This window comes from Propithecus coquereli, unplaced genomic scaffold, assembly GCF_000956105.1.
Source record: "Propithecus coquereli isolate 6110/MARCELLA unplaced genomic scaffold, Pcoq_1.0 Scaffold164, whole genome shotgun sequence".
Classification (NCBI taxonomy): domain Eukaryota; kingdom Metazoa; phylum Chordata; class Mammalia; order Primates; family Indriidae; genus Propithecus; species Propithecus coquereli.
This window is the reverse complement of record NW_012140969.1, coordinates 366,550-390,848: the sequence shown is the minus strand read 5'-3', so window position 1 is coordinate 390,848 and position 24,299 is coordinate 366,550. Positions and strand designations below refer to the sequence as shown.

Genomic DNA, 24,299 nt, shown 5'->3' with positions numbered 1-24,299 from the left:
GCAACGGTTTTAATTATTAAAAAGCACTCGGGCGGCCTGCAGGGGGCGCAGCCAGCTCCGCGCGCGCCCTGGGCTGAGGCGGGGCCGGTGCTGGGGGCGGAGCCAGGACGCGGCAGGGGCGGAGCTAACAGCTGCGGCGTCCCGGGGCCTGTGCGACCTAGGTCGTCCCCGTCGCCTCCGGCCCCGCCTCCAGGGGCGGGACATGAGTGGTGATTGGCCAATGCGGGAGAGAGGCGTTAGCCATTGGTCCGCGGCGCTGTCGGTTCGGCGGGCGGTGCCCGGACGCAGGTGCCGGCTGAAGCGGAGCTAGCAGAGCTGACGGGCCGGGCCGGGCCGGGACCCGGGCCGGGGCGAACCGAGGGGCCTGCGCGGCCGCCCGGCCCGGCCGCGGATCAGGTAGGCACAGGCCGACAGGTAGAGCCGGAGGACGCCGGTCTGCGGGGCTGACCTCGGGTTCCAGGCCCGAGCTTGGCCCCCCCGGGCGTGACAGCGGGGCTCGAACTCTTGGCCGCAGCCTTCCCCGAGACTCAGGGACCGCAATTCCCGTCTCGAGGCCGGTGGGAGGTATCTGGAGCCCAGCACACAGTAGGCGCCTCTCCGAGCCTCGGTTTCCCCTTCTGTGAAACTGGGTCATCCCATTGCCAACCGGATGCGGCTGCTGGGAGGATTTCAGGAGGTGGCTGGCTGATGAGGAAAAGCGCCCTGCACACAGTAGTCCGTCAATAAGTGTCCTTCCCCAACCTCCTTCTCTCAGGGGGCTCTGCCTGGAAAATAGTAAATATTATAACAAGTCAGGCACTGTGCACAAAGATGCTCCAACAGGATGCTGTGTGCTGTGTGGGTGCTCGAAACAGGGTAGTCAGCCTTGATAGGATTAGCTCATTCAGCCCTCTAGGAACCCTACTAACTAGGTGGAAGTTGTAGAAAAAATGTTCCTTGTTTATGCAGATGAGGAAGTCAAGGCTCAGAGAGGTTAAGTCTCTTGCCCAGGGCCACAGAGCAGACAAGGAGCAGAGATGGGATTGGAACCTGGTTTCTGATGCAGAGCCATCAAGTACTGGAGGACACACAGGGGCCTCTCTGGGTGAGTCAAGAAGAGTGAATGCGTTTGCCAGACTCCATATTTATCCTAAACCATAATAACAGTGGGCATTTATTTAGCACTTACTGTGTGCCAGGTGCTGTGTGTCCTCTGGTCAAACCTTCCGAACAGCTCTGTAAGCTGATAAAGGTAATCATAACAAGAGCGAATATTTATTGACTTTTTAATATTTACTGACGCATGAACAGGGTATCATTATGATGCCCATTTTACGCATGAGGAAACTGAGGCTCAGAGAGTGAAGCAGCTGCTCAAGATCACACTGTAGGGAGTTAGGGCCCTCTGAATCCTCTTCCCTCAGTTTCCTATTCTCAGGAAAAGGAGGCTGGAGGCTGGGAAGGCATGGAAAAGATTGGGGTGCCTCAGTACCACCCCAAACCTAGCTAAAGGTGAGCTTTGCTGGAGGAATTAAGCCTGGAGGCTCCTTCTCCAGAGTACCCTCAGTAGACTCAGCCCACCTGCTCCATCAGCATGTTTGACAAAGGAGAGGGATGGGGCTGAGAGAAGCAAAGTGACTTGAATCAGGACACACAGTGACGGTGGCAGAGCCAGCACTTAAAGACCCAGATCCACTCACTGGACTGTCTTAAGTTCAAATCATGGCACTGTCCCTTTGTAGCTGTGTGACCTTGGGCAAGTAGGTGCCCCTCTCTGAGCTTCAGCTTTTTCATCTATCGTATGGGGGTAATTGTTGGTTGGTTGTGAAGACTCTATGCAATCCGTCTCCTGGGCACTGGGCCAAGTTTGCCCAAGGCACTGGCTCGCTCCCCCATTCCAGCAGCCCCAGAGCTGAGTCCAACCTGCAGCCACTGTCTCCTTGTGCCCAGCCCTGAGTATGGCCTCTTCCAAACCCAGACCTGGGTGGTTTACACGAACCTCTCCATCCTCTAAGCATCTCCGATTCCCGCCACGGGGGCTGGCAGCCCAGGGTCTGAGAGCCAAAAGATGTGGCTCTCCCACTCTGTTCTGACACGGAGTGGGGACTGAGAAATGACTGCAGCGACAACAAACGCGGCAGCAACGAATGCAGCAGCAATGGATGCAGCAACTCTGAGCCAGACACAGGTGCTGGGGACGGGGGGAGCAATCTCACAGGGCCCTGCCTTTTACAGAGTTCGCTGCAGAGCGGGATGACATGCATGGTTAAATAAGTAGATGAATATGCGTTGTAGAGCATTTCGGAGATGGGCCCATGCCGTGAGAGGAGTAATGTGGACCCCAGTGTCACTTCAGCCAGCCTGGCTAGGGAAGGCTCCTCCTGGAAGGTGACCTTTGAAGGGGACACTTACAACGACTGTTTAGAGCTCAGTGAGATGATTAACACATATGCAGATTGCTTGGTGCAGTACCCAGTCCTTAATAAACAGGAACTGCAATTCTTATTTGGCCATTTGCAGACCGTGCATTAGCAGATTCACCACTGGGGTTTTTTTTCCCTTCTGATAGTAAAAGAAATGATAGAACATAATATATAGGAGCTGTGATCGTTCTTGTAATGCACAACTTTTGCAGGAGTGTTAAGACCGATCCTCAGAGGGGCAGGAGGAACGGACTCCTCTGTGCCTATGCTCCCTTGGAGGGCAACCTCCCAGTGGCTTCCCCTCTGACCTCTGTGCTGGAGGTCCTGCTGGCAGGTGCACAGGAGGGACAGCAGCATGTAAGACACGGCAGCCCTGGCCACTGTCCTGGGGCTGTTATCTCAGGCCTGCAGCCTTCCTCCCAGTCTCTTCCTGCCTTTGGCTGATACTTGCTTATCTGGCCCCACAGAGGCCCTGCCGTGGGGGCTCAGAAGGCCATATCGGGCCAGGAGGGCTTTCGGCTGAGTTGTCCAGAGAGCTGTTGATCCATTGGCAGAGTGTCCTGGCGCAAAACTTAGTCAATAACCTACAGGGCTGTGTGCCGTGGCTCATGCCTATAATCCCAGCACTTTGGGAAGCTGAAGTGGGAGGATCACTTGAGGCAAGGAGTTCAAGAACAGCCTGGGCAACATAGCAAGACCCCGTCTCTATAAAATAAAAACTTAAAAAATTAGCTGGGCTTGGTGGCGCTTGCCTGTTGTCCCAGCTATTTGGGAGGCTGAAGTAGGAGGGTCGCTTGAGCCCAGGGGTTGGAGGCTGCAGTGAGCTGCGATTGTGCCCCTGCACTCCAGCTGGGCAACAGAGCGAGACCCTGTCTCTAAAAACAATGATAATAACGTACACTGCTCCTCCCTGCTTTGGGGCTCGGATTTTGCCTGGCAGGAATTGGTAAAAGCTGTCTTGGGGGATACGTTAGTGAGCACCTGTCTGCTTCCCTCACTCGGAGTTTCTCAACGCTATAGGGCCTGCCGCTGCCGGAGCTTTGGACTCTCGCTCCTGGAGACAAAGGCCCAGGGGTTGGACAAGTTGGTGACAGAGATCTTTGGCTCTGGGGCACCTGTGTTGGCTTTAAGGAGGTCTCTAGAGAGGCCTCTGTTACTTTCATGAAATTCTCAGAGGGGAACACACATCGGGATGTGTGGGCTATTCTTCAAACCTCATTGGCTGGCACAGGGACGGAGGAGGAGGCTGCCTGGAGTTTCTTTTTGCTGGTCAGACCCCAGAGCAGAGGGCAGGATCCTCCCGTCATCTCCCAGAGCAGACTTTGGAACTGCTGGCTTAGGCTCCCACCGTCTCCCATAGCCTCCCCTCAGGCACAGAGGTGTGGCTCAGAGTAGCTGGTCCGGTGGTGGGGACGGAGGCTGCCACCGTCCTCCCCAGCCATCTGCCACTTCCTGGATGGCCTGAGCGACCAAGGAGTGCACAGTCCTGCAAAAGGCCATGAACCAGGAGGGTCCAGGTGACTCACCATTCTGGTCCGTAGGACCAAGTTTCCAGCTCTGCTCTGCTCCACTCAGAGGCAGAGTCGTGTGCCCCAGGCCCAGCCCCTGCCAGGATTGAATCCTCGGAGGCCAAGTCTGTACATGGATGGTGGGCATGGGACAGGTTCTGGCCCCGGAAAACACCAAGCATGGGGCCTGGCACGCAGGAGGTGCTCAATAACTGTCAGGTGCTGTTACCGTATCTGGAGAGGGGGCATTGGTGACACTGACTGGAAGGTGGCCTTTGATGGCAGGAGCAGGCTTAGCTTTTCTTAGGAGAGTGAGATGTAATATAACCCAGGCACTCACTGTGCGGCAGGCCTGGGCTGAGTTGTATGTGTCACCTCATTGAATCCTCTCTGGCCCCCACAAAGGCCCCTGTTACAGATTGAGGAAACTGAGGCTCAGAGAGACAAGTCCTTGCCTGTGGTCCCTAGAGCCTTGACAAGAGGGGACTCGAGCCCCGGTCTGTTGGGCTCATTAACCTCCCTGCTGGCCTCTCCCCAGGCTCCTGGAACCATGGGCCTTGGGCCCTGATGACACGAGGTTCCCTGTGGCCATGACGACGGGTGACTGCTGCCACCTGCCTGGCTCCCTGTGCGACTGCTCTGGCAGCCCCGCCTTCTCCAAGGTCGTGGAGGCCACGGGCCTCGGGCCACCCCAGTATGTGGCACAGGTGACTTCGAGGGATGGCCGGCTCCTCTCCACCGTCATCCGGGCCTTGGACACGCCGAGGTGAGTGAGTGGTGGCCGGGCGGGTCACCTGGCCTTCACAGCCTCTTCTCTCTGGGCCTCCCAGCCTGGGGTCAGAAATCCAACCATCTCGGGAGGCCAGGTGCGTGACCCTGCCAGAGAAAGGGGCCCAAACAGTAATCACCATGTGGAAACAGAGGCCCAGGCTGGCCAGGTCTGATTCTCTAGGAAAAGCCAAAATTCCAGATTATTTCATAAAATCTGAAGGTCAGATGTTGGCAAGTAACTCACGCTTTGGGGAGACAGGGTAGGGAGTGGTTAGGCGTGCCGGCTGTAGACAGCTAGCTCCTGGGCTCACATCCTGAGTAGACGCCTGTCTCTCTCCCAGAGTGACCTGGGCCAAGTCACTTCACCGCCATAGTCTCTGAAGGGACAACCTTCCTCATTAGTTGTTCCGAGAAGACAATGCCATCGTCCCCATGAAGTGTCTGCAAGGGCATTGGTTCAACACCCAGTAAACCTTCAATAGATCTATTTAAAACTCCGTGTTGGCCTTCTAGATCCATCTGTGTGCCGAATCTGTCTGCTTCTCCAACTTTTTATCAGTTCCCAGGGAAAGAGTCTTTAAGGAAACTTCTCCCACGTTGAAATCCATTTTAACTCACTTGGATTTAAAATAGCCACCAGGTTGGCTAGGGGGATCGGATCCTAAATGATTTCTTTCTCTTTTCAGTTTTTCAAGTTTTACGAATTGTCGTTAAGTTTATATGGTACGATTTAATTCATAAGCTTTTTTCCCCCAAATGTTAAAAATTGGGAAAAAAATATATAAAATATTTACCGTGTTAATCACTGAGGGCACAGTTCAGTGGCATTAAGCACATTTACACTGTTGTGCAACCATCGGCACCCTCCATCTCCAGAACTTTCTCGTCTTCCCACACTGAAGCTCTGTCCCCATGAAACACTCACTCCCCACCCCCTCCCCAGCCCCTGGCACCCACCGTCCTACTTCCTATCTCTGTGGATCTGACGCCTCCAGGGACCTCCTGTGAGTGGAGTCACACAGGATTTGTCCTTCTGTGACTGGCGTATTTTACTGAGCATGACGTCCTCAAGGTTCATCCGTGTTGGAGCAAGCGTCAGAATCAATTGATAAAGTTTTTTATTCAGAAATAAAAATAAGCCGACGGAAGCCTTGAGGCACTTTGAACTTGCTCTCTAAGTCTTTGCCTGCTGTCACTTCCTCCAGCAAGCCTTGCCTGAGCCCAGATCCGATGGGATATTCTCCTTGTGACGTCTTCTCAGGCATTTGGTTTGTACGTTTCCATCTCCTTAGACAGAGGGCAAGAAACGAGTCCGTGTTGGTCGAGCCAGGCCCCGAGTGAGGGGAACCTTGGTGGGCCTAGCGGAGGAGGCTGGCTGTAGCTGGGGTCTCCCTACGTGACCCCACCTTGCTCCACCCTCCCCTTTTACATCTGGGGAAACCCAGGCCCCAAGGGAGGTGGACACCCACCTGTTACTGCGCACACCTAAGGCTTGAACCCAGGACTCCAGCTCAGGAGAGGGAAGTTCCTTTGGTCCCACCAGCCCACAGAGCCCACAGGCATGCGGCAGGCAGCAAGAGCGGCCCCTCTGCGATCCTGGATGTCCCCTCTCCTGTCTTGGCCACTGCGTGCTGCTTCTCAGGGACCCTTTCTTAGGTTTGGCCCAGTGAAGGCATGGCTGGTGGTCAGGACTGCCTGGCACCCTGCGGCCACAGGGGCCCCCGGATCTGCTCCTTGGCCCCTTTGCCGGCAGCTTCTTCCCCAGCCGGCAGCTCAGCCACTGAGGGTCTCATTTCCCCTTCTCCCCTCTGCCTTTGAACACATCTCAATCCAAACCTTCCCAGGCTAGAGGCCCAGGGATGTGGCCTTCCTTCCAGCCTCCCACCATTCTCTCAAGAAGTAAATGGGGATCTTGCCTCCTCCCACCTCTGAGAGGAGCTGGGCTTGGCAGAGGCCACACACAGCAGGTCAGCAGAGTCCCCTGCTGACCCTGTAACTCCTCTTCTTAGCGTCCGACATTGGAGAGCAGCATAGGACTTAAAGATGTCACATCCAGTGCCTTGGTTGGTTCCAAGACCATAGAAATCAAGTCTTCCATTTGCTTCCAAGCAGACCCTGATTCCTGCGGGCACATGGCAGAGACCTTGGCAGAGACTAGGTGGGGCGGAGCCTTCTGGACTCTGAAATCTACAGAGGTCAAAGAAGAAGGCCCAGGAAATGTCTCCAGGGTCCAGAACAGTCTACAAAGCCTAGGACTCAGGGTCTTGGGCTCTCTGCCCACCAGGCTGTGAGTGAGCTGAGCCCTTTTCAAAGCTGCCTCGAATATGTCTACATCCCCAGCCCTTGTCCATCCCCACCCCTTTTTGTTTTTGAAGAGACAGGGTCTTGCTCTGTCACCCAGGCCGGAGTGCAGTGGCATCATCATAGCTCACTGCAGCCTCAAACTCCTGGACTCAAGCGATCCTCCCGCCTCAGCCTCCTGAATAGTTGGGACTACTGGTGTGCACCACCATGCCCAGCTAATTTATTTATTTTTTTGTACAGGCGGGATCTTGATCACACTCCTGCACTCCAGCCTGGGTGACAGAGCAAGATCCCGTCCCTTAAAAACAAACAAATAAAAAAGGGTCAGGTGCGGTGGCTCATGGCTATAATTCTAGTACTCTGGGAGGCTGAGGCAGGAGGATCACTTGAGCCCAGGAGTTTGAGGTTACTGTGAGCTACGATGATGACACGGCACTCTAGCCCGGGCAACAGAGCAACACTCTGTCTTTAAAAACAAAAAAAATAGCATCTTCCTCTTAAGCTCATTGTGACAATGAGATAAATGAATCCAGATGTTGCTCTTAGAATAGTGCCTAGTGTGTAGTAAATGCTCAATAAATATTAAGCTTTGGTTGTTTTTTTTTTCTTTCCTCTGAATTTGCTCTTCGCAAGTTTTCCAGGGTTTCCCAGAACAAAATGACATGGCTCTTCCTGAAGGTTCTTGACACTTCTTGTCACAGAGCTGGTTTCCGGAGCAATTTTGTTTGTGTTAACTTTTTTTTTTTTTTGCGAGCTCATGCGCATGCCTTCATGGGGGTGCATGCGCATGCCTGCATGGGTGTGTGTGTGTGTGTGTGTGTGTGTGTGTGTGTGTGTGTGTGTGGTGGGGAGAGAACGGTGGGACCAGGGCGTGCATGCCCTTTGGCCACTGTGGGAGAAGATAGGAGCCCAGGCACCAGGCAGCCCCGAAAGCAGGCTCTTCTAAAGCAGCCACGCCTTACCCCACAGCAGGAGAGTCTGAGAAGAGGGTAGAAGACAGTCATTTCCGAGGGGAAACGGTGTTATCTGGAAAATAGCTCTTCTCTGTGCTCCGATGTCTGCGTTCTGGGCAGAAATGTTTGGGAAACAATGACTCATGCTCCGGCCCGCCAAGGCCACACCCCCCGCCTCCTGGGCCACCCCAGGAAGGACGCAGCATCCCTGGGGACTGGAGACTTTCCCGAGGCAGCTTTCTGCGGCTGCTTTTTATGTCTGTTTCCCTCTCACAAGAGCAGAGCAGCAGGTGAGCACTTCTGTCTGGATGCATAGGATTCTCAGGCAGTGTGGCCTTCAGGTGTGGCTAGATCCAGGGGCTCCGATGATGTCCACCTTTCCCTGTCTCATGCCTTTGCTTTCCTCTGTGTTGGCATCATTCATGAACTCTGCGCAGAGACCAGGCAGCTGCCAGCAGCTCCAGGCTTAAGTCAGCCTTGCTGCTGATGGTTCTGGAGTTTAGGGGAAGAAAAAAAGGAATTTCAGGAATTGGTTCCTGGTGGCTCTGATTGCATCACACAAGCCCTTCCCTGAGTCCGTCCCCGTGACCAGGGGTGTGTGATGTCCTGATTGGTCAGGCCTGAGGTCAGCAGGGGTGTTGTCAGCTCTGCTCTGGTCTTTGAGGACCAAGAGTTGAGAGTAGGGTAGTTGCCCAGGACAATCAGGGTGGTGTTGCAGGGCAGGGAGAGGACACTGGGTAGGCAGGTACAAGAGATGCTTGCTGTGGGCTTAAAAAGGTGCCACAGGAGTCCTGGGAAGGGAGCATATCCCTCTACCTGTAGGAGTCTAGAAAGCTTCCCAAAGGAGAGGACATTTGGAGCTGGGCATTGAAGGATGAGTAGAAGTTCGCCAAGTGGCAGTATGGAGACAACAGTGAGCTCGTGATCTAGCAGGTAGTGAAGGAGATGCAGGCAGGAAGCCCAATCATTGCTAACGGATCCTCTCTCTGTGTCCAGTGATGGTCCCTTCTGCCGGATCTGCCATGAGGGAGCAAACGGGGAGAGTTTGCTGTCTCCATGTGGCTGTACCGGCACGCTGGGAGCCGTGCACAAGAGCTGTCTGGAGAGATGGCTGTCCTCGTCCAACACCAGCTACTGTGAGCTGTGCCACACGGAGTTTGCGGTGGAGAAGCGGCCGCGGCCCCTCACAGAGGTACCCTTGGGAGCCTGAGAGGGGGGTGGGCAGAGGGGAAGAAGGCAGGCATGGAGGTCGGAGGCAGGAGCTACCCTAGGGGATGCTGGTGGGCCAGGGACCTCCCTACACCCCTCCCCAGGTAGATTCTGCTGATGGGGGTGGGGGACCACGCCTGAGGTTGTAGACCTGCCAAACCCAGTACCCCCGTGCTGTTTGGATTTACTCTTTCATGAGCAAATATTTACTGAGCACCTCCAGGGCACCCAGCACTCTGCTATACGCTGGGGACCCAACCACCAACAAGGCACGTAAGGCTGGTGCTCACGGAGATTCAAGTCCAGTAAACCAACGAAGCAGTGGTTGCTGGGAGCAGTGGTGCTATGATGGGAACGTGTTGCAGAGAGTGTGGCACATATGGGGCAACACCACGTCATACCTCCCCGGCTAGCATGGGAGGGCTGGGACCCTGTGGGTCCCGAGCCCCAGGATTTCAGGAGCGAAGCCCATTTCTCTTTGCCCATTGTCCGGGGGAGGCCGAGCATGGCAGGATATGGGCCAAGGGTGCTCAGGCCCTGGAGCAAGACTTCCTGGGTTCCGTCCGACCCTGGCTTTGCAGACTACTGGCTGTGTGAGTTTGCACCAGTGAGTTGACCCCCTCTGTGCCTCAGTTTCCCCATCTGTAACATGAGTGCAAAAGTGCCCAGCGCCTGGCAAGGCTTGGCTTCCTGTAGGCTCAGTAAGTGTTTGAAAGAAGGGAAGGACGGAGCCTGGGGGTCCCCAAGCCCTCAGCAGCCCCTTCCCCCATCGGCTCCCCCTGCAGTGGCTGAAGGACCCAGGGCCCAGGACGGAGAAGCGGACGCTGTGCTGCGACATGGTGTGCTTCCTGTTCATCACACCGCTGGCCGCCATCTCGGGCTGGCTGTGCCTGCGCGGGGCCCAGGATCACCTGCGGCTGCACAGCCGGCTCGAGGCCGTGGGGCTCATTGCTCTCACCATCGCCCTCTTCACCATCTACGTCCTCTGGACGCTGGTGAGTGGCCGCCAGCCGCGGGGCAGACGTCTGGGGCTCTCCCACCCGGAGCAGCTCAGTGATGGCGGTGGGGGGTGGGCTGCGGGGGGGTCCCTGGCTGGCTGCCTCTGCCTTTGGCCCCGGGTGGGAGGGAGCCCCCAAGCTCACCCTGCGTTTCCTGGAGCTCCACATGCGACGCGTGACAAAGGGCCAAAGAAGCCCCGAGCCAGGTGTGAGCTTTGTGCTCTAAGGGTCCAAGTGCACCTGCTTGCTAGTCCCAAGTGCAAGACACGCCTCCCATCCATGAACCCCCAAGGCTGGTGGTGGGGGGGAGGCGAGGAGCCAAAGAGTGAGAGAGCAAGATGGACGGGGAATGGGTAGACATTAAGAAATCAGATGAGGGCAGTGGCTCACACCTATAATCCCAGCATTTTAGGAGGCCAAGGCAGGAGGATCCCTTGAGGCCAGGAATTTAAGGCTGCAGATGAGCTGTGATCACGCTACTGCACTCCAGCCTGGGCAACAGAGCAACTGAGTGAGACCTTGTTTCTAAAAAAAAAAAAGGCACGAAGACCGAACAAGAAAGAGACCGGAAAGACAGAGACAGAGTGACCGAGGTGGGGGAGTTGTCCTAGACTCCTGGATAAAATTAGAACCTTTGCTTAAAGAGAAAGAGCTCCGCCCACCGCTAGCATATATTTTAAAATATAAATAGGATGAAATCATAGCTACCGCGTTGCAGTCTGCTTGTTTTCATTTTGCTAGTGTCGTTTAAAAAAGAAAAACAACAAGGCTGCCCCCCAGCAGGCATTCATTGTATGGGTGTACCGTGTTTATTTAACCAATCCCTTTTGACAGATGCTGGGATGCTTTCCAATGTGTGCTTTTCTTCCCCCACAACCGTCTTTTGTTTTTTTTTTTGGTTTTTTTTTGCTGTTATGAATAGTGCTTTGGGCAGCGCCCGTGCAAAGGTTTCTTGGGAACTTGCTTGGTCGAAAGGTATAAACCACTGACATTTAGTGTTATTTATTTATTTTGGGGGGGACCGGATCTCACTCTGCCGCCCAGGCTAGAGTACAGTGGCATCATCAGAGCTCACTGCAGCCTCAAACTTCTGGGTTCAAGATATCCTCCCGCCTTGGCCTCCCAAAGTGCTGGGGTTACAGGCATGAGCCACTGCACCTGGCCTTCCACATCATGGCTTGAGAGCTCATGTCTTTTTAGCACCCAATGAAATTCCATTTTCTGGTTGCATCACCATTTATTTATCCATGGGGGACAGGGTCTTGCACTGTTGCCCAGGGTAGAGTGCAGCGGCATCATCATAGCTTCTACAGAGGAGCTTCTTGGGTACTGCCAAATTTGGGCAGTTGTGTAGCTGATTGACACTCCGTCCCTCCCAAGAGGCTGTTTCACTCCCTTCCCCCTGAGGGGCAGAAAGGGAGCTCCGTGCTGGGGTGAAGGGTGCCTTGCCTTTGCAGGATGCTGAAAGCTGGTGGGGAGTGTCTCCAGGAGGGTGGATGTGTGTGTGTGCACAGCTTGTACAAGGAATGCCCACATGCCGGCTCTGCTTCTGGGAGCAAAGCCCAGCCCTGGTTTGGACCAAGGCAGGTGCCACGGGGGCCTGTGTGCCTTCCTTGGGGGTGGAGACCTTCTCGGCCTTCCTGCTCACCACAGGACTCCCCTGCAGGTTTCCTTCCGCTACCACTGCCAGCTGTACTCGGAGTGGAGAAAGACCAACCAGAAGGTGCGCTTGAAGATCCGGGACGTGGATGCTTCTGAGGGCCCCCAGCACTCCCCACTGGCAGCTGGACTCCTGAAGAAGGTGGCAGAGGAGACGCCCGTGTGAAGAGAGGCTGGTGGGGCCCTGCGGCAGAGAGGCCAGAGGTAGCTGGCGATGCCCTGGCATTTGGAAGGACGGAAACTGCCCGACCCTTCCTGCACGGCCAGAGCGCTTCTTAGGCCAAGAGACACCACATGGAACCTGTTCTGTGATTCTGTGTGTGAATCTATTTTCAGGTTTTTTGCACACTGTTGTACACGACAAGGACAGATGGACAGGGTGGTCCTGGGCTGCTTTGGATGGAACAGGCGCTCTGATCTCATTCTGAGGTCCATTTGGCACCTTGTGGGCCAGCAACTGTGGCCAGTGTGTCCAGGGCACCCTTTGGGCTGGAAGGTTCCAGCAAGCTTCTTGCGCTTCTCCGCACCTGGCAGGCTCGCTTTCCTGGCACCCTCGACTTTATATAAAGTTGCACTGTGTTTCAAAAACCCACCCCTGATTGAATAAAAGGAGCCCTTGCTGGACAAAAGGGACTTGTCAGTTACATTTCTGAACCAAGGCCTCACAGTGAGGGACCACGTGGAGGTAAAAAACAAACGCCACTCAGCTCATTTTGAGGCATCTGTTTTGAAGCCCACAGGACAAAGCAAAGTGTGAGTTTTCAAGTGAAGAGCGGGTAGCAGGGTTATACAATAAATGATGTTTTTTTCTTTTCTTGGAGACAGAGTCTAACTGTGTCGCGCAGGCTGGAGTGCAGTGGCGTAATCATAGCTCACTGCAGCCTCAAACTCCTGGGTTCAGGTGACAGTATCCACACTTATTAAGGGTCACTATGGGCGAGGCCCACTTCTGAGCCTTCATGGGTTCCCTCCCCTCTTGGGGGAAGGAATGGTATTTCCTGGACTGAAGCCCAGGGTAGGGAAGGCTTTATCTAAGGTCCCACAGCTGTAGGAAGCAGAGCTGGGGTGACTCCAGGTCAGGTCTGCCCTGTCCCAGTGCTGAGCTTCGTGGCCCATCTCCCATGAGGACTCAGGAGAGATTCAGAATGTGGCCATGCTAAGGACAACACCTACTCCTTGAGTGCTTTCTGTGAGGTGAGCTGTTTAAATTTAAGAGCTTTTGGCATCTGCCTGCTTTTAATGCTCACAGTGGCTCTGAAAAGGGAGTTCTAGGGATTTCTTTTTTTCAGAGACAGGGTCTTGCTCTGTCACCCTGGCGGGAGTGCATGAATGTGATCATAGCTCACTGTAACCTCAAACTCTTTGGCTCAAACAGTCTTCCTGCTTCCCGAGTAGCTGGGGCTACAGGCATCTGCCATCATGCCTGGCTAATTAAAACACAATTTTTTTTGGAGAGGGGGTCTCCCTATGTTGCCCAGCCTGGTTTCGAACTCCTGGGCTCAAACAATCCTCCTGCCTCAGCCTCGGGACTAGTAGCTAGGACTACAGGACATACAACTACGCCCGGCTAATTTTTCTATTTTTAGTAGAGACAGGGTCTCACCCTTGCTCTGGCTGGTCTTGAACTCCTGACCTCAAGTGATCCTCCCGCCTCGGCCTCGCAGAGTACTAGGATTACAGTCGTGAGCCACCCGCCTTGGCCCCTTGGGGTTTCTTAATAACCACATTTGCAGATGAGCAATCTCAGAGTGGTGGGGTCACTTGCTCAAGGTCTGTTTTCTGCATGAATCCCTGCTTGGTATGTAGCTTGCCCACAGAGGAATAAAAACAGTTTCTGCCCCAACTGGAAGGGCAAGGTGAAGCCGATGTGGCTGTGAGAGTAGAAGAAAGCACAAAGTGCAAAGGCCCCCCAGAGACTGGAACCTACTTAGCCTGTAGGAAGAGCAGCAGGGAGGACGGCATGGCTGGAGTAGCATTGGAGGGGCAGGGGGCTCATAGAGATGGGCAGGGGGCTCATAGAGATGGGCGGGGCCTCGTAGGGTGGCTCATGGGCCGGTGGTCTGTCTGAACACAGGATCACACCCAGGTGTGTTAGCTCTCCTGGCCCTTGGGGGCCCACCTCATTCCTGCACCTGTACTTCCCCGACACCCTGGCATCCACCTCTCCTCAAGCCGACTTTGGAGCGTGGTGCCTGGGGAGATGATTGCAAGGATACTCCAGGACATGCCATCAAGAAGAGAGAAAGCCATTTTCTTTGCACATCTCTTCTAATACTTCCCATTACAGTGAGAAGAAAGTCTTAGTTTGGCTGGCTTCCTTATGAGTTTTAGAACATCAACAGGGGATACAAAGAAAAAAGACACTAAAAAAGAAAAAAAAGGAAGAAAAAATAGTTTTAGTTTGGCATTAGCCAAACTTTAATGATCTTTAATAATATTAAAATGTCTTTAATAATCCCCTAAACCTTCCAGGAACCCCCCACACAGAATTTTCTCTGTCTCTCTGCCCAGCTCTGGTTGCAGAAAGCTGAGAGTGAGTAGGTCCGGGTATGTAGGTGAGTGTGGGGTCGGTGAGGAGATGCCTCCTCTACGGGACTCCGAGGTCAGGCAAGCGGCACAGCCCAGGTGATGCCTAACGCGAGTTGGTCTAAGGAATGAATGAATCCACAGCTGCCGGTCTGCGCCTGCGCGCGGCGGGGCCATGGCCCGGAGTAGAGGCGTGGCCCGGAGCGGGAGGGGGCCAAAGAGGGAGCCCGCAGCGGCGCGCGCAGGCGTTACTGGTCGCGCCGGGTCACGTGAGCGCGCAGGCGCAGCACTGCTCAGCCCGTTCCCTCACACAAAGCCCAGACGCGGAGAAAATGGCGGCAGGGGTCGAAGCGGCGGCCGAGGTGGCGGCGACGGAGATCAAAATGGAGGAGGAGAGCGGCGCGCCCGGAGTGCCGACCGGCAACGGGGCTCCAGGCCCGAAGGGGTGAGTATGCCACGGTCCCTTAACCTTGGGGCGGGCTTCCTCTCGGCGGTTGGCGGCGGCTCGGTTAGGTCTGTTGGCGGCCTACCTCCGGCGCGGCCTCGGCGCCGGCCTTTCCCGCGGGGCCTGCTAAGGGTTGGGGCGGCCCAGGCCGCGACTAGGGAGGCGGGCGGTCCTGGTGGCGCCTCTGGTATCGCCCCCTGCCCCAGGCCTCGAACCTCAGCTCCCTCAGCCCCTCCGGGCCGGTTCCGGCCCCAACACCGAGGTCTCAGGCCTCTGCGCACGGGGTTGCTGGCGCGGGCCCTGGGCCCGGAGCGCCCCCGAGTGCGAGGCCAGCCTTGCCGCTTGCCGGGCGGGTGACCTTGGGCGCGTGGTTTCACCCACCACCCCCACACCGCCCCGGGCCTCAGTTTCCCGATCCGTAAAGTCGGGGGAGGGGAGGGAGCGCGCGCCGCCGGGCTCAGCGCGCGGTCGGCGGGGTAACCGGTAGGGCGGCTGGAGAGGTGTCGGGGAGGGGCCGCGAGGCCGGGTCGTGGGCTCCTTCTCTGCCCCCCTCCCCCGCGCTCGCCACGACCCGGTTCCCCGCCCCGCGGGAAGTGCCTCCCACGGAACCGCCCCTCGCCCCACGCTCTGGCCCCGGCTCAAGTCCCTCGCCGCTTCCCGCGCCGCCTCCCCAGGTGCGCAGTAGGAATTAGCGGACAGATGGGATGTGCCGGCTCAGGGTTCACCCTTAGAGACAAGCAGAAAAGTCCGGGGTGGGGGAGGGGACTAACACCCTCTTCCTTGTTTCAGGGCAAGCTGTCCTGCGTCGTTAGGAGTGCTCACCCACTTCCAGACTCCATCCCCTTTTCGAGTCCCGCTGGGAGCACTGTCTGGGCTCGTTGGTTTTTAAAGTTTACTTAAAGGAGGTAGCATCAGCTTGTGCCCCCTGGAAACCCACGCGTCCTCATTACAGCCACTTGAGAGGGATGCTGGGATTCCAAGATCCAGCGGCCCGGGAGGCTGGGAGGGGGAAGCCTGGGCACAAATTGTGTTTTTCACTTCTTAGAAAAAAATTATGGCAAAGTATACATAACGTAGAATTCGCCATTTTAGCCATTTTTGAGTGTACAAGTCAGTGCCATTGAGCACATTCACAATGTTATACAATCATCCCTGCTATTCATGTCCAGAACTTTGTCATCATCTCAAACTGTAGCCAATAAATAAAAACTCCCCTTAGTCCCCCTCCTCTGTAGCCCCTGGTAATGTCTATTTTACTTTCTCTCTGTATACATTTGCTTTCTCTCCTGTTTTTTTTTTTTTTTTTTTTTTTTTGAGACAAGAGTCTCACTTTGTTGCCCGGGCTAGAGTGAGTGCCGTGGCGCCAGCCTAGCTCACAGCAACCTCAAACTCCTGGGCTCAAGCGATCCTCCTGCCTCAGCCTCCTGAGTAGCTGGGACTACAGGCATGCGCCACCATGCCCGGCTAATTTTTTCTATATATATTTTTAGTTGTCCAGATCATTTCTTTCTATTTTTTAGTAGAGACGGGGTCTTGCTCTTGCTCAGGCTGGTCTCGAACTCCTGACCTTGAGCGATCCACCCTCCTTGGCCTCCCAGAGTGCTAGGATTACAGGCGTGAGCCACTGTGCCCGGCCTTCTCTCCTGTTTTAATGTGTGAAAATTAAGAGTTTATGAGGATTACAAGTGAATGTAATTAAGCATTTCTGTCGGCGTTCACTAAGTGCTAGCTATATTGTTAGACATCAAATCTGGAAAAGATTTCAGGTTCGTTTTTCTCTTAGGTGGGGAGGAACAAAATACCATGGTTACTGGTCCTTAGAAATCAAGAGAAAAGCTTCCTTTGATTATAACCCCGACACTTAACTGTTGAAAACTCCGGAAAGGGATGTATTCATTTAGACTTTTTCACTGTCTAGGGGAACTTAGTAGGATTTCTGAGGGCCATATTTGGAGGGCTTTAAGGTAAATTTATTTCCTGTCTACATGATGGAGTGCTGCTAGAGCCTTGCTAGGTGACAGTTTGAATTAGTTACAGATTATAGCATCCGAGGTACGTTTTTCAAATTTTCCATTGTCTGCTGTCCATTTTCAAATAGTCATTTTGTGACTGAGTCATTTGACAAACACACGTGGACTGTTAGAACCTGGAATTTTTCGAGATGAAATAGTCCGTGTTGGGAAAATACCTCAGTCTAGTACTGGCTTAATAGAGGATACTTTAGGAAGCTGGCCACACTTAGATCTTTTTCGGGGGCCAGTGGAATTTTTTTTTTTTTTTTTTTGCTTTACAAAGCTGTGGAAGCAAAGCTCTTTAGAAGCCATTGCCCGGTTGGACATTTTTTTTAGTAAGATAATTGTGCTGTGATAGAAGTTAAGTGGAATTGCATGGCAGGGGGCCTGAAGGAGGCGACCCCTCCCCACAACTGCCGTGGTCTGGGACGTGTTCAGTAGGACTAGGTCCATGATGTGGTGGAGAAGATGGTTGGGGAGAGGCAGAGAAAGAGGAGAGTATCCAAAGACCAGGGATTTGGGTATATGCTTTATTTATACAGAATTAAAGTTACTATAGCCTTTAAGGTTGGAGCCCTGGAGACCAGCTGGTAGGCAATGAATTCCAGGCTAAGGAATTTAGATTTTTATCTTGAAAGTCTTTGAGAGATGGAAAGAAAATAAAACTTGGTTCTTTTGACCTTTGTCTCCACCAGGAGTGGAGTGTGCAGCAGAGCAAAAAGGTGTCATGGACTAGCGAGTTTGATCGAGGACCCCAGCTTGGGAATCTTGTTTCGCAGTTAACTTCTTTCCTGGATGTGAGAGGAGGGTTTGCTTTATTTGGATAAGAAATCTATTCCATTTAAAGTCAGTCGAGATTTAGAGCTAGGATATATTTAGTCAGGGGGAAAAAACATTCATTTAGGTTTAGGTTTTGTTTTGGGTTTTTTTTTTTTTTTTTTTTTTTAAATAAAGATTGCATCACATTTAAAATCAGTGACTTCGTGATTAATTTTTGTGGTTGAATCAGAAAACAGATGGATATTTTAAAAATAAAAATTTATCCGTTATGGAAATGTTTTTCTTTAAAAAAATTGAAAAAAGATTTATATTTAGCGTGGATTCCCGAGGAGGTACTGTTAGTATTGACTGTTTTACAGTCAGGAAAGCTTTTTTTTTTTTTTTTAAATAATTAAGAACATGGGGTTAAGGAACTTGTCCTATAGGTTGTCGGGGAGGCCATCTTGACTTCCAGGCCCTTGCTGCTTTCATACTACTACTCTGGTAACCATTAACTAAACAGTCATCTGAATTGGTTTATTTGGACCAGATTCTGTCTGCTCTGCAGTGATTTGAGTGTTGGCTGGACGTTAAAAAGTAATTGTATACTTGGTAAAAAGGAATTTTGAGCCACGTCAGATTGTGAGTTGGGGATTAGAATAGGGGGCACTAGATTATTTGAATGCGTGCTGCCAGGGCTCTGCTTTCACTTTATCCTTTTATTCCATTGATGGTTGGGGAAAGAGATACTAGCTTGCAAAGATTAGTTGGCTTGGTTTTTTTCCGGGTTAGGGGAGGGGAGTTTCTCAAATGGGTTCTCCCATTACCATGTTTTGCAGTCACAATTAAAAGCTGAATTTCCCTTTGGTAGCCTGTGATGAGGATAATGCCTAGATTTCCTCAGCCATGGCCCTAGTTGGCTAGTTTTAAAATCTGGTTGGTAGATGCAACATTAGACCTAGGAATGACTCAGTCCCCCTCCCTACCCTTCTCAAGAAAATTGCTGGTAGAAAAATGTATCATTGCCGCAGTTACTTACTGTGTCCCAAGAGCCTCTCCTTTAAACTTGTCAGGTAGGTAGTGACCTACATTTACAGATGAGAGGACTGAGGCCTGGTGAAGACATGGTGACCTTGGGGCTGAGACCCTAGCTTTAATCACCTGCAGTACTGCTCCCTTCCATACTTTCCAAGCTGCTGTTTGTTATTCTGTCTGTTGGTTCTCACAGCATCCCTTAGCGCTAAGATGGGTACAGGTTATGCTGGTTTTGCTGGTAAAGAACCAGAGAGGGAAAGAGCTTGAGTCGTGTGGGTAGAGTAGTTAAGTGGTGGACCTGGAGCTGGAACAGTGCTGTGAATAGTGCTCCACATCCTAAATGTATTAGAGGAGCTCAGGATTGAAAGGATTTCTGTGAAGAATCACTTAAGGGATGGTTCTCAAGGGCAGGGGACCTTGTCCCTCAGTGATCACAATTTCAGGGTATTGGGATTGCTGTTTCAAATTGCACCCTTCCCTTGATTGAGAAACTTCGAACATAGTGAGTATTATACATGAGAATGGCAAGGAGACATAAGAGGGTTGAGAATCACTGTTTTACACAGTAAATGTAGCAGTCTCTTGTGCAGTAGGCACTCAACTCTTTTTATTAGTTGTGTTCTTTATGTTCGGTGTAATTCTAGTATGGTGGAACATGATGAATTGTCAATTTTCAAAGAACTCAGTGAAACAGTTTCAAAGCCATATTAAACATAATTGTGTTTTAATGTCTGGGAACGTACTTGGCAAATATTTTAGGCTTGTCTCTATCAATATATTGTGAAATAGTGGGTTGATAGAATGGCAGAAAAGGTTTTTGGCTGGATATGGTGGCTCATGCCTATAATCCTAGTATTTTGGGAAGCTGAGGCAGGAGGATCACTTGAGGCCAGGAGTTTGAGACCAGCCTGGGCAACATAGAGAGACCTTGTCTCTACAGAAAATTTTAAAAATTAGCCAAGTGTGTGGGTTTGCACCTGTAGTCCCAGCTACTTGGGAGGCTGAGGAAGGAGGATTGCTTGAGCCTAAGAGTTTGAGGTTACAGTGGGCTATGATGACGCCACTGCACTCCAGTCTGGGCAATAGAGCGAGACCCCATCTCTTTAAAAATAAAAGAAAGAAAAAAGAAAAGGTTTTTATTATACTGGGTCTGTTTAGAACTTCGGGTGAATGATTGGGTGCTAGAAACAGATCTAGCTAGTTTAGGAAACTATTAGTAAGATGTTTAGACATTTAGCTGGCCTAGGTAGAGGTGCCTGCTGTGGCTTCAGTTTCTTTGAAAGATTACAAATATGTTAGCAAGTCAAGTTCAAGTTAGGTTTGAAATTTAACAAACGTTAAGTAGAAACTGTTTTTGAAAAAGCAAGTCTGTTATATAATTGGCACAATAAACTGCACATATTTAAAACGTGCAGTTTGATAAGTGCTGGCACGTGAAACCCTCACTGAAATCAAGCTAATCATCTCCATAACCTGCAGAGAAGTATCCTCTTCGCCTTAGTAATCCTTATCTCCCACAGTTCCTCCTCGTGCCTGTTCTCCTTTCCCCAGACAGACAACCCTTGATCAGTTTTCCATCAGTATACATTGGTGGTTCTCAGTATACACTGGTGACCCCCCAGAACCGTTGGACATCTGGATGTGTCTTAGAGATATTTCTGATCTTCACCTTCCTGACTTGGTGTGAGAGTTACTGGTGTATCTTGGGTAGAGGCCATAGGTGCTCTTAAACATCTGTGCAGCGCACAGGACAGCCTCCCACAGCAAAGGATATCTGGCTCAAAAATGTCAGTAGCACTGAGGTTGAGAAACTGTGCTACAGATAGTTTGCTAGATAAGATTTTCTAGAGTATGTGGAACCATATGGTGGTATATGTTCCCTTTTTTGTCTGACTCCTTTGAGCATAATTATTTTGAGATTCATCCACAGTAGTGCATGTAGCTCATTGCTTTGTGTTGCTAAGTATTATTCTGTTATGGAGATATACTGCAATTTGTTTCTTTACGTTTTAGACATTTGGGTTTCCAGCTTTGAAATATTACAAATAATGCTGTGTATTTTCAGGTACAAGTTTTTGTATGGATATATGCTTTATTTTCTCTTGGGTTAAGTAGCTCGTTGTGGATGGTTGGGTCATCGATAGGTATATGTTTAAATTTTTAAGAAACTGCCAAAGTGGTTGTATCATTTTACATTTCCACCAGTTCCCCTATATCCTTGCTCATCCTTGGTATGGTATCTTTTTAATTTTAGCCATTCTAACAGATAGATAGCGATATCTTGGTTTTACTTTGCATTTCTGTAATGACTGGTGATGTTGAGTGCTTATATATCTTTGGCGATTTGTTTTTAAGTGTTTTGCCCTTTTGAAATAATTGGGTTTTTATTACTGAGTGTCCAGAGTTCCTATCTCTTATATATTCTGGATAAAGTCCTTTATCCAGATACATGCTTTGCAAGTATTATAGCCTGTGGCATTACCTTTTCATACTCTGGATGAACTGTCTTTCGCAGAGCAGAAGTCACCTTTTGCCCACGCTAGCATGCAGCGGCATGATCCTAACTCAGTGTAACTTCGAACTCCTGGCCTCAAGCAGTCTTCCAGCCTCAGCCTCCCAAAGTGCTGGGATTATAGGCGTGAGCCACTGCACCTGGTCTTACAGAGCAGGAGCTTTTAATTTTGAAGTCCAGCTTAATCAATTTTCCTTTTTTAGATTTATGACCCATTTTAAGTTAATTTTTGTATATGGTACGAGGTATGGATCTAAGTTCATTTTTTTTGGATATAGGTAAAACTTATATAAGAACTTTTAAATTGTCAGTTCCTTAAATACTGCTTTAATATTGTTTTCCATAAAAATAGGCAACAGGTACAAGGTTATGTGCTAGGATGTGTGGTCAGATAATCTTGGATCCTCCTTTTAAAATGTAACTTAAGCATTTTTCTGTTATAGATGCTTTATAAACCTCATTTTTAATGTCTTAACATTGCAAATTTGGGGTATATTAGGTTAAAGGAATTTATTTTATCAGTGTTGCCAAATCATAATCTGCCTATAAAAAATGTAATTTTATGGGAGGCTGAGGCCAGAGGATTGCTTGAGTCCAGGAGTTCCAGGTTGCAGTGAGCTATGCTTGGGTCATTCACTGCACTGCAGCCAGGGGACAGAGCCACCAGACCTTGTCTCAAAAAAAAAAAAAAAGAAAAAGAAAAATGTTTAGAAGATAAAGGGATTTCCAGTTTAAAAAAAAATTTTAAATGTACTTCTAAAAAGCTTTCAGAGATAAGTATTATATATATTTTAGGGCTAGAGAGGGATATTCCCCCTAATTTTATCCTGAAGATAGTGAGAAAATAGGATTAGACATGAGAAAAATGAACTTTTCAGGGTGCTACTCTTACACTGTCATATCATCTATACTTGAATATGTGTCTTGAGTAAGATTTGAGGGTCATTCTGTACACTTCTACCAAGAATGGAATTGGTGCTTGGTGCCGTGGGCCTATGCCTGTAATCCTAGCAACTCGGGAGACTGAGGGGGAGGGATTGCTTGAGGCCAGGAGTTGGAGACCAGCCTGAGCAACATAGTAAGACCCCATGTCTAACAAAATTAAAAAAAACAAAAACACAGCCAGACCTGGTGGCATCTGTAGTCCCACCTACTTGGGAGGCTGAGGTGAGAGGATCGTTTGAAGCCAGGAGTTACAGGCTGCAGTGAGCTACTATCCTCAGCCACTCCAGCCTGGACAACAGAGTGAGACTCTAACCCCTTTTATGTATGACGAAACTTCTTGGAGAGAGGAAATGATTAGCCAGAGGATTTGTTTACAGAGGTGCTGTGCCCCTACTTTGGGCATTAAACACAATGAGCTGCTTTCTCAGTGGCGAGCGTAATCATGTGATGTGGATTAACCCCAAACCAAATACCCAGCTTCTGTGGTTAGGTAGGGTACTTCATTGTTAGCTGTAATATGCATCAACGGAATATGGGCTAGATACTTTGTTACCTGCTTTGGCTATAATTGGTTAATTTATACATTTTGTAACTAATAGGTGAGCTGAGCAGTTCATGAAAACCCAGACTGGAAATAATACTGTGTCGCAATAATGTTTTTTATTTTGTAAAGCTTAAACTATTTGGGCTTTTAGAAGTAAGTTATATTAAAATACATCTACGGGCTTTCTGGTGGACCGTGTGTAGATTGATCTATATTTTATGAATTTTTCTAACACATTCCTCATCACCTGCCAAGAAAGAGTGAGACACTTCGGCATATATGTTCTGCTTGGCATTCTTTGGTCCAGGACTTTCTTACGGAGTGGACAGGTGGCCTGTGTAACAGTGGTGGGTTCCCTTTGGGGTCTGCTTTGTGGTGTGAAGCCACCCTTGTGGACTCCGGGAGACTGCCCTCGGGGCATCTGGGGGTTGGAGTAGCCATAGCATCACCTCGTCTGCGCCTGTGCCAAGGGAAGCTATTGATTTTGTGCGGGTGTAGTTCAGATCATGGAGCAAGCTGCTTTCCCTAGTTTTACCTTGTGTCAAGGCGGGTGTAGCTCACACTAGCATGATACCTTCACTGCGATACCACTTGGCACCTTTGTGTTTGGATATGGGGGATCAGTAAAAGAGACTGGGGGGACTATAAAAAGTTGGAAACTTTAAAATTTTTCAAAGTAAATACATTAAAAGGAAGTCATCCAGCTACCATCAAGGTGTTTGAACACTACCCCTCCCCACAAAAGGAAGGCATATCCCAGAGTAAAGATCAGCCCTTTAATTAAATAAAGGTAGTTTTATAAATCATCAGTATGATAGTCTTGGCTTTTTAGTTTCTTTTTTGCGTGGATCACAACTCTGCTAGCGCCTGTGGTTTGACAGTTGCTGGATTCTCGCTGGTGGAAAGCACAGGGCTTGGAAAGCAAAAAGTGCAAGACTCTGTGGCCTGAGAAACTTGCTGGGCTCTGCTGGCTCCCCACTTGTTCCTGGTCAGCTCTCAGGGCTTCCCTGTAGTCGGAGGGGACTGAACTTAGCTGGCAGCTGAATGAACAGCCCTGCCCTGGTTAGTACACACACCTGGGCTTCCAAGCTTGATGTCTGGTGTTCAGAGGTAAAAGTTACAGCGTGGAGGCAACCTAACACACAAAGGTAAAGAGTATTACATGCGGGAAAAAGCATCCGCCCTTTGTTGAAGGTAGGATTGTTTGCATGCTGTCTTCTACCTACCAGGATTGTTCAGACTTGGAGTTTCCTGGCTTCAAAGTATTAATAGTAGGGTTGTGTAGAGAATGGTATCTTTTCCCTGTTTTTTTGATTTTTAAAATATAATAGTTAAAATATTCATAAAATACACTCTTAACTGCTGCGAGTATACAATTAAGTACAATGTTGTGCAGCCATCACCACTATCTATTCCTGTAACTTTTTTTTAATCCTCCCAAATACAAATTCTGTGCCCATTGTTTATTTTGTTTGTTTATTTATTTTTAGAGACTGGGTCTTGTTCTGTTGCCCAGGCTGGAGTGCAGTGGTGTGATCATAGCTCTCACTGCAGCCTCCAACTCCTGGGCTCAAGCGATCCTCCTGCCTCAGCCTCCAGAGTTGCTGGGATTACAGGCATGAGCCACCACGCCTGGCCCCTGTTGTTTAATAAGTTCCTCACCTCTACCTCTCCCTAGACCCTGGTAACTTAACCTCTGGTCTACTTTTTGTCTATG

At 50.6% G+C, this 24,299-nt stretch overlaps 2 protein-coding genes across 8 annotated transcripts in view; both read left to right on the top strand.

The window, feature by feature from the left end:
* Positions 1–247: 247 nt before the first annotated feature.
* On the top strand, positions 248–12,433 carry MARCH2 (membrane-associated ring finger (C3HC4) 2, E3 ubiquitin protein ligase). The gene is made up of 5 exons (XM_012641435.1): positions 248–396; positions 4,449–4,676; positions 8,935–9,130; positions 9,933–10,142; positions 11,812–12,433. The coding sequence occupies exons 2-5, from the start codon at positions 4,501–4,503 to the stop codon at positions 11,968–11,970; spliced, it is 741 nt and encodes a 246-aa protein (XP_012496889.1). The 5' UTR covers positions 248–396; positions 4,449–4,500; the 3' UTR covers positions 11,971–12,433.
* A 1,984-nt stretch (positions 12,434–14,417) lies between these two features.
* HNRNPM (heterogeneous nuclear ribonucleoprotein M) overlaps positions 14,418–24,299 on the top strand; it is a 40,834-nt gene continuing 30,952 nt past the window's right edge. For 4 of the 7 annotated variants that reach the window (XM_012641429.1, XM_012641430.1, XM_012641428.1 and 1 more), the window contains exon 1: positions 14,589–14,775. In XM_012641429.1, coding sequence (XP_012496883.1) covers positions 14,663–14,775 — 113 coding nt within the window. In that variant the 5' untranslated portion in view covers positions 14,589–14,662. Of the gene's footprint in view, positions 14,776–24,299 lie in introns of all 7 variants that reach the window. The other 3 variants (XM_012641433.1, XM_012641432.1, XM_012641431.1) reach the window with 2 other exon arrangements.

Coding starts and splice junctions, on each gene's coding strand:
- MARCH2 (XM_012641435.1), top strand. CDS start 4,501: ATGACGACGGGTGACTGCTGCCACCTGCCTGGCTCCCTGTGCGACTGC. Junction 9,131..9,932: donor GGCCGCGGCCCCTCACAGAG/GTACCCTTGGGA, acceptor CTCCCCCTGCAG/TGGCTGAAGGACCCAGGGCC. Junction 10,143..11,811: donor TCTACGTCCTCTGGACGCTG/GTGAGTGGCCGC, acceptor ACTCCCCTGCAG/GTTTCCTTCCGCTACCACTG.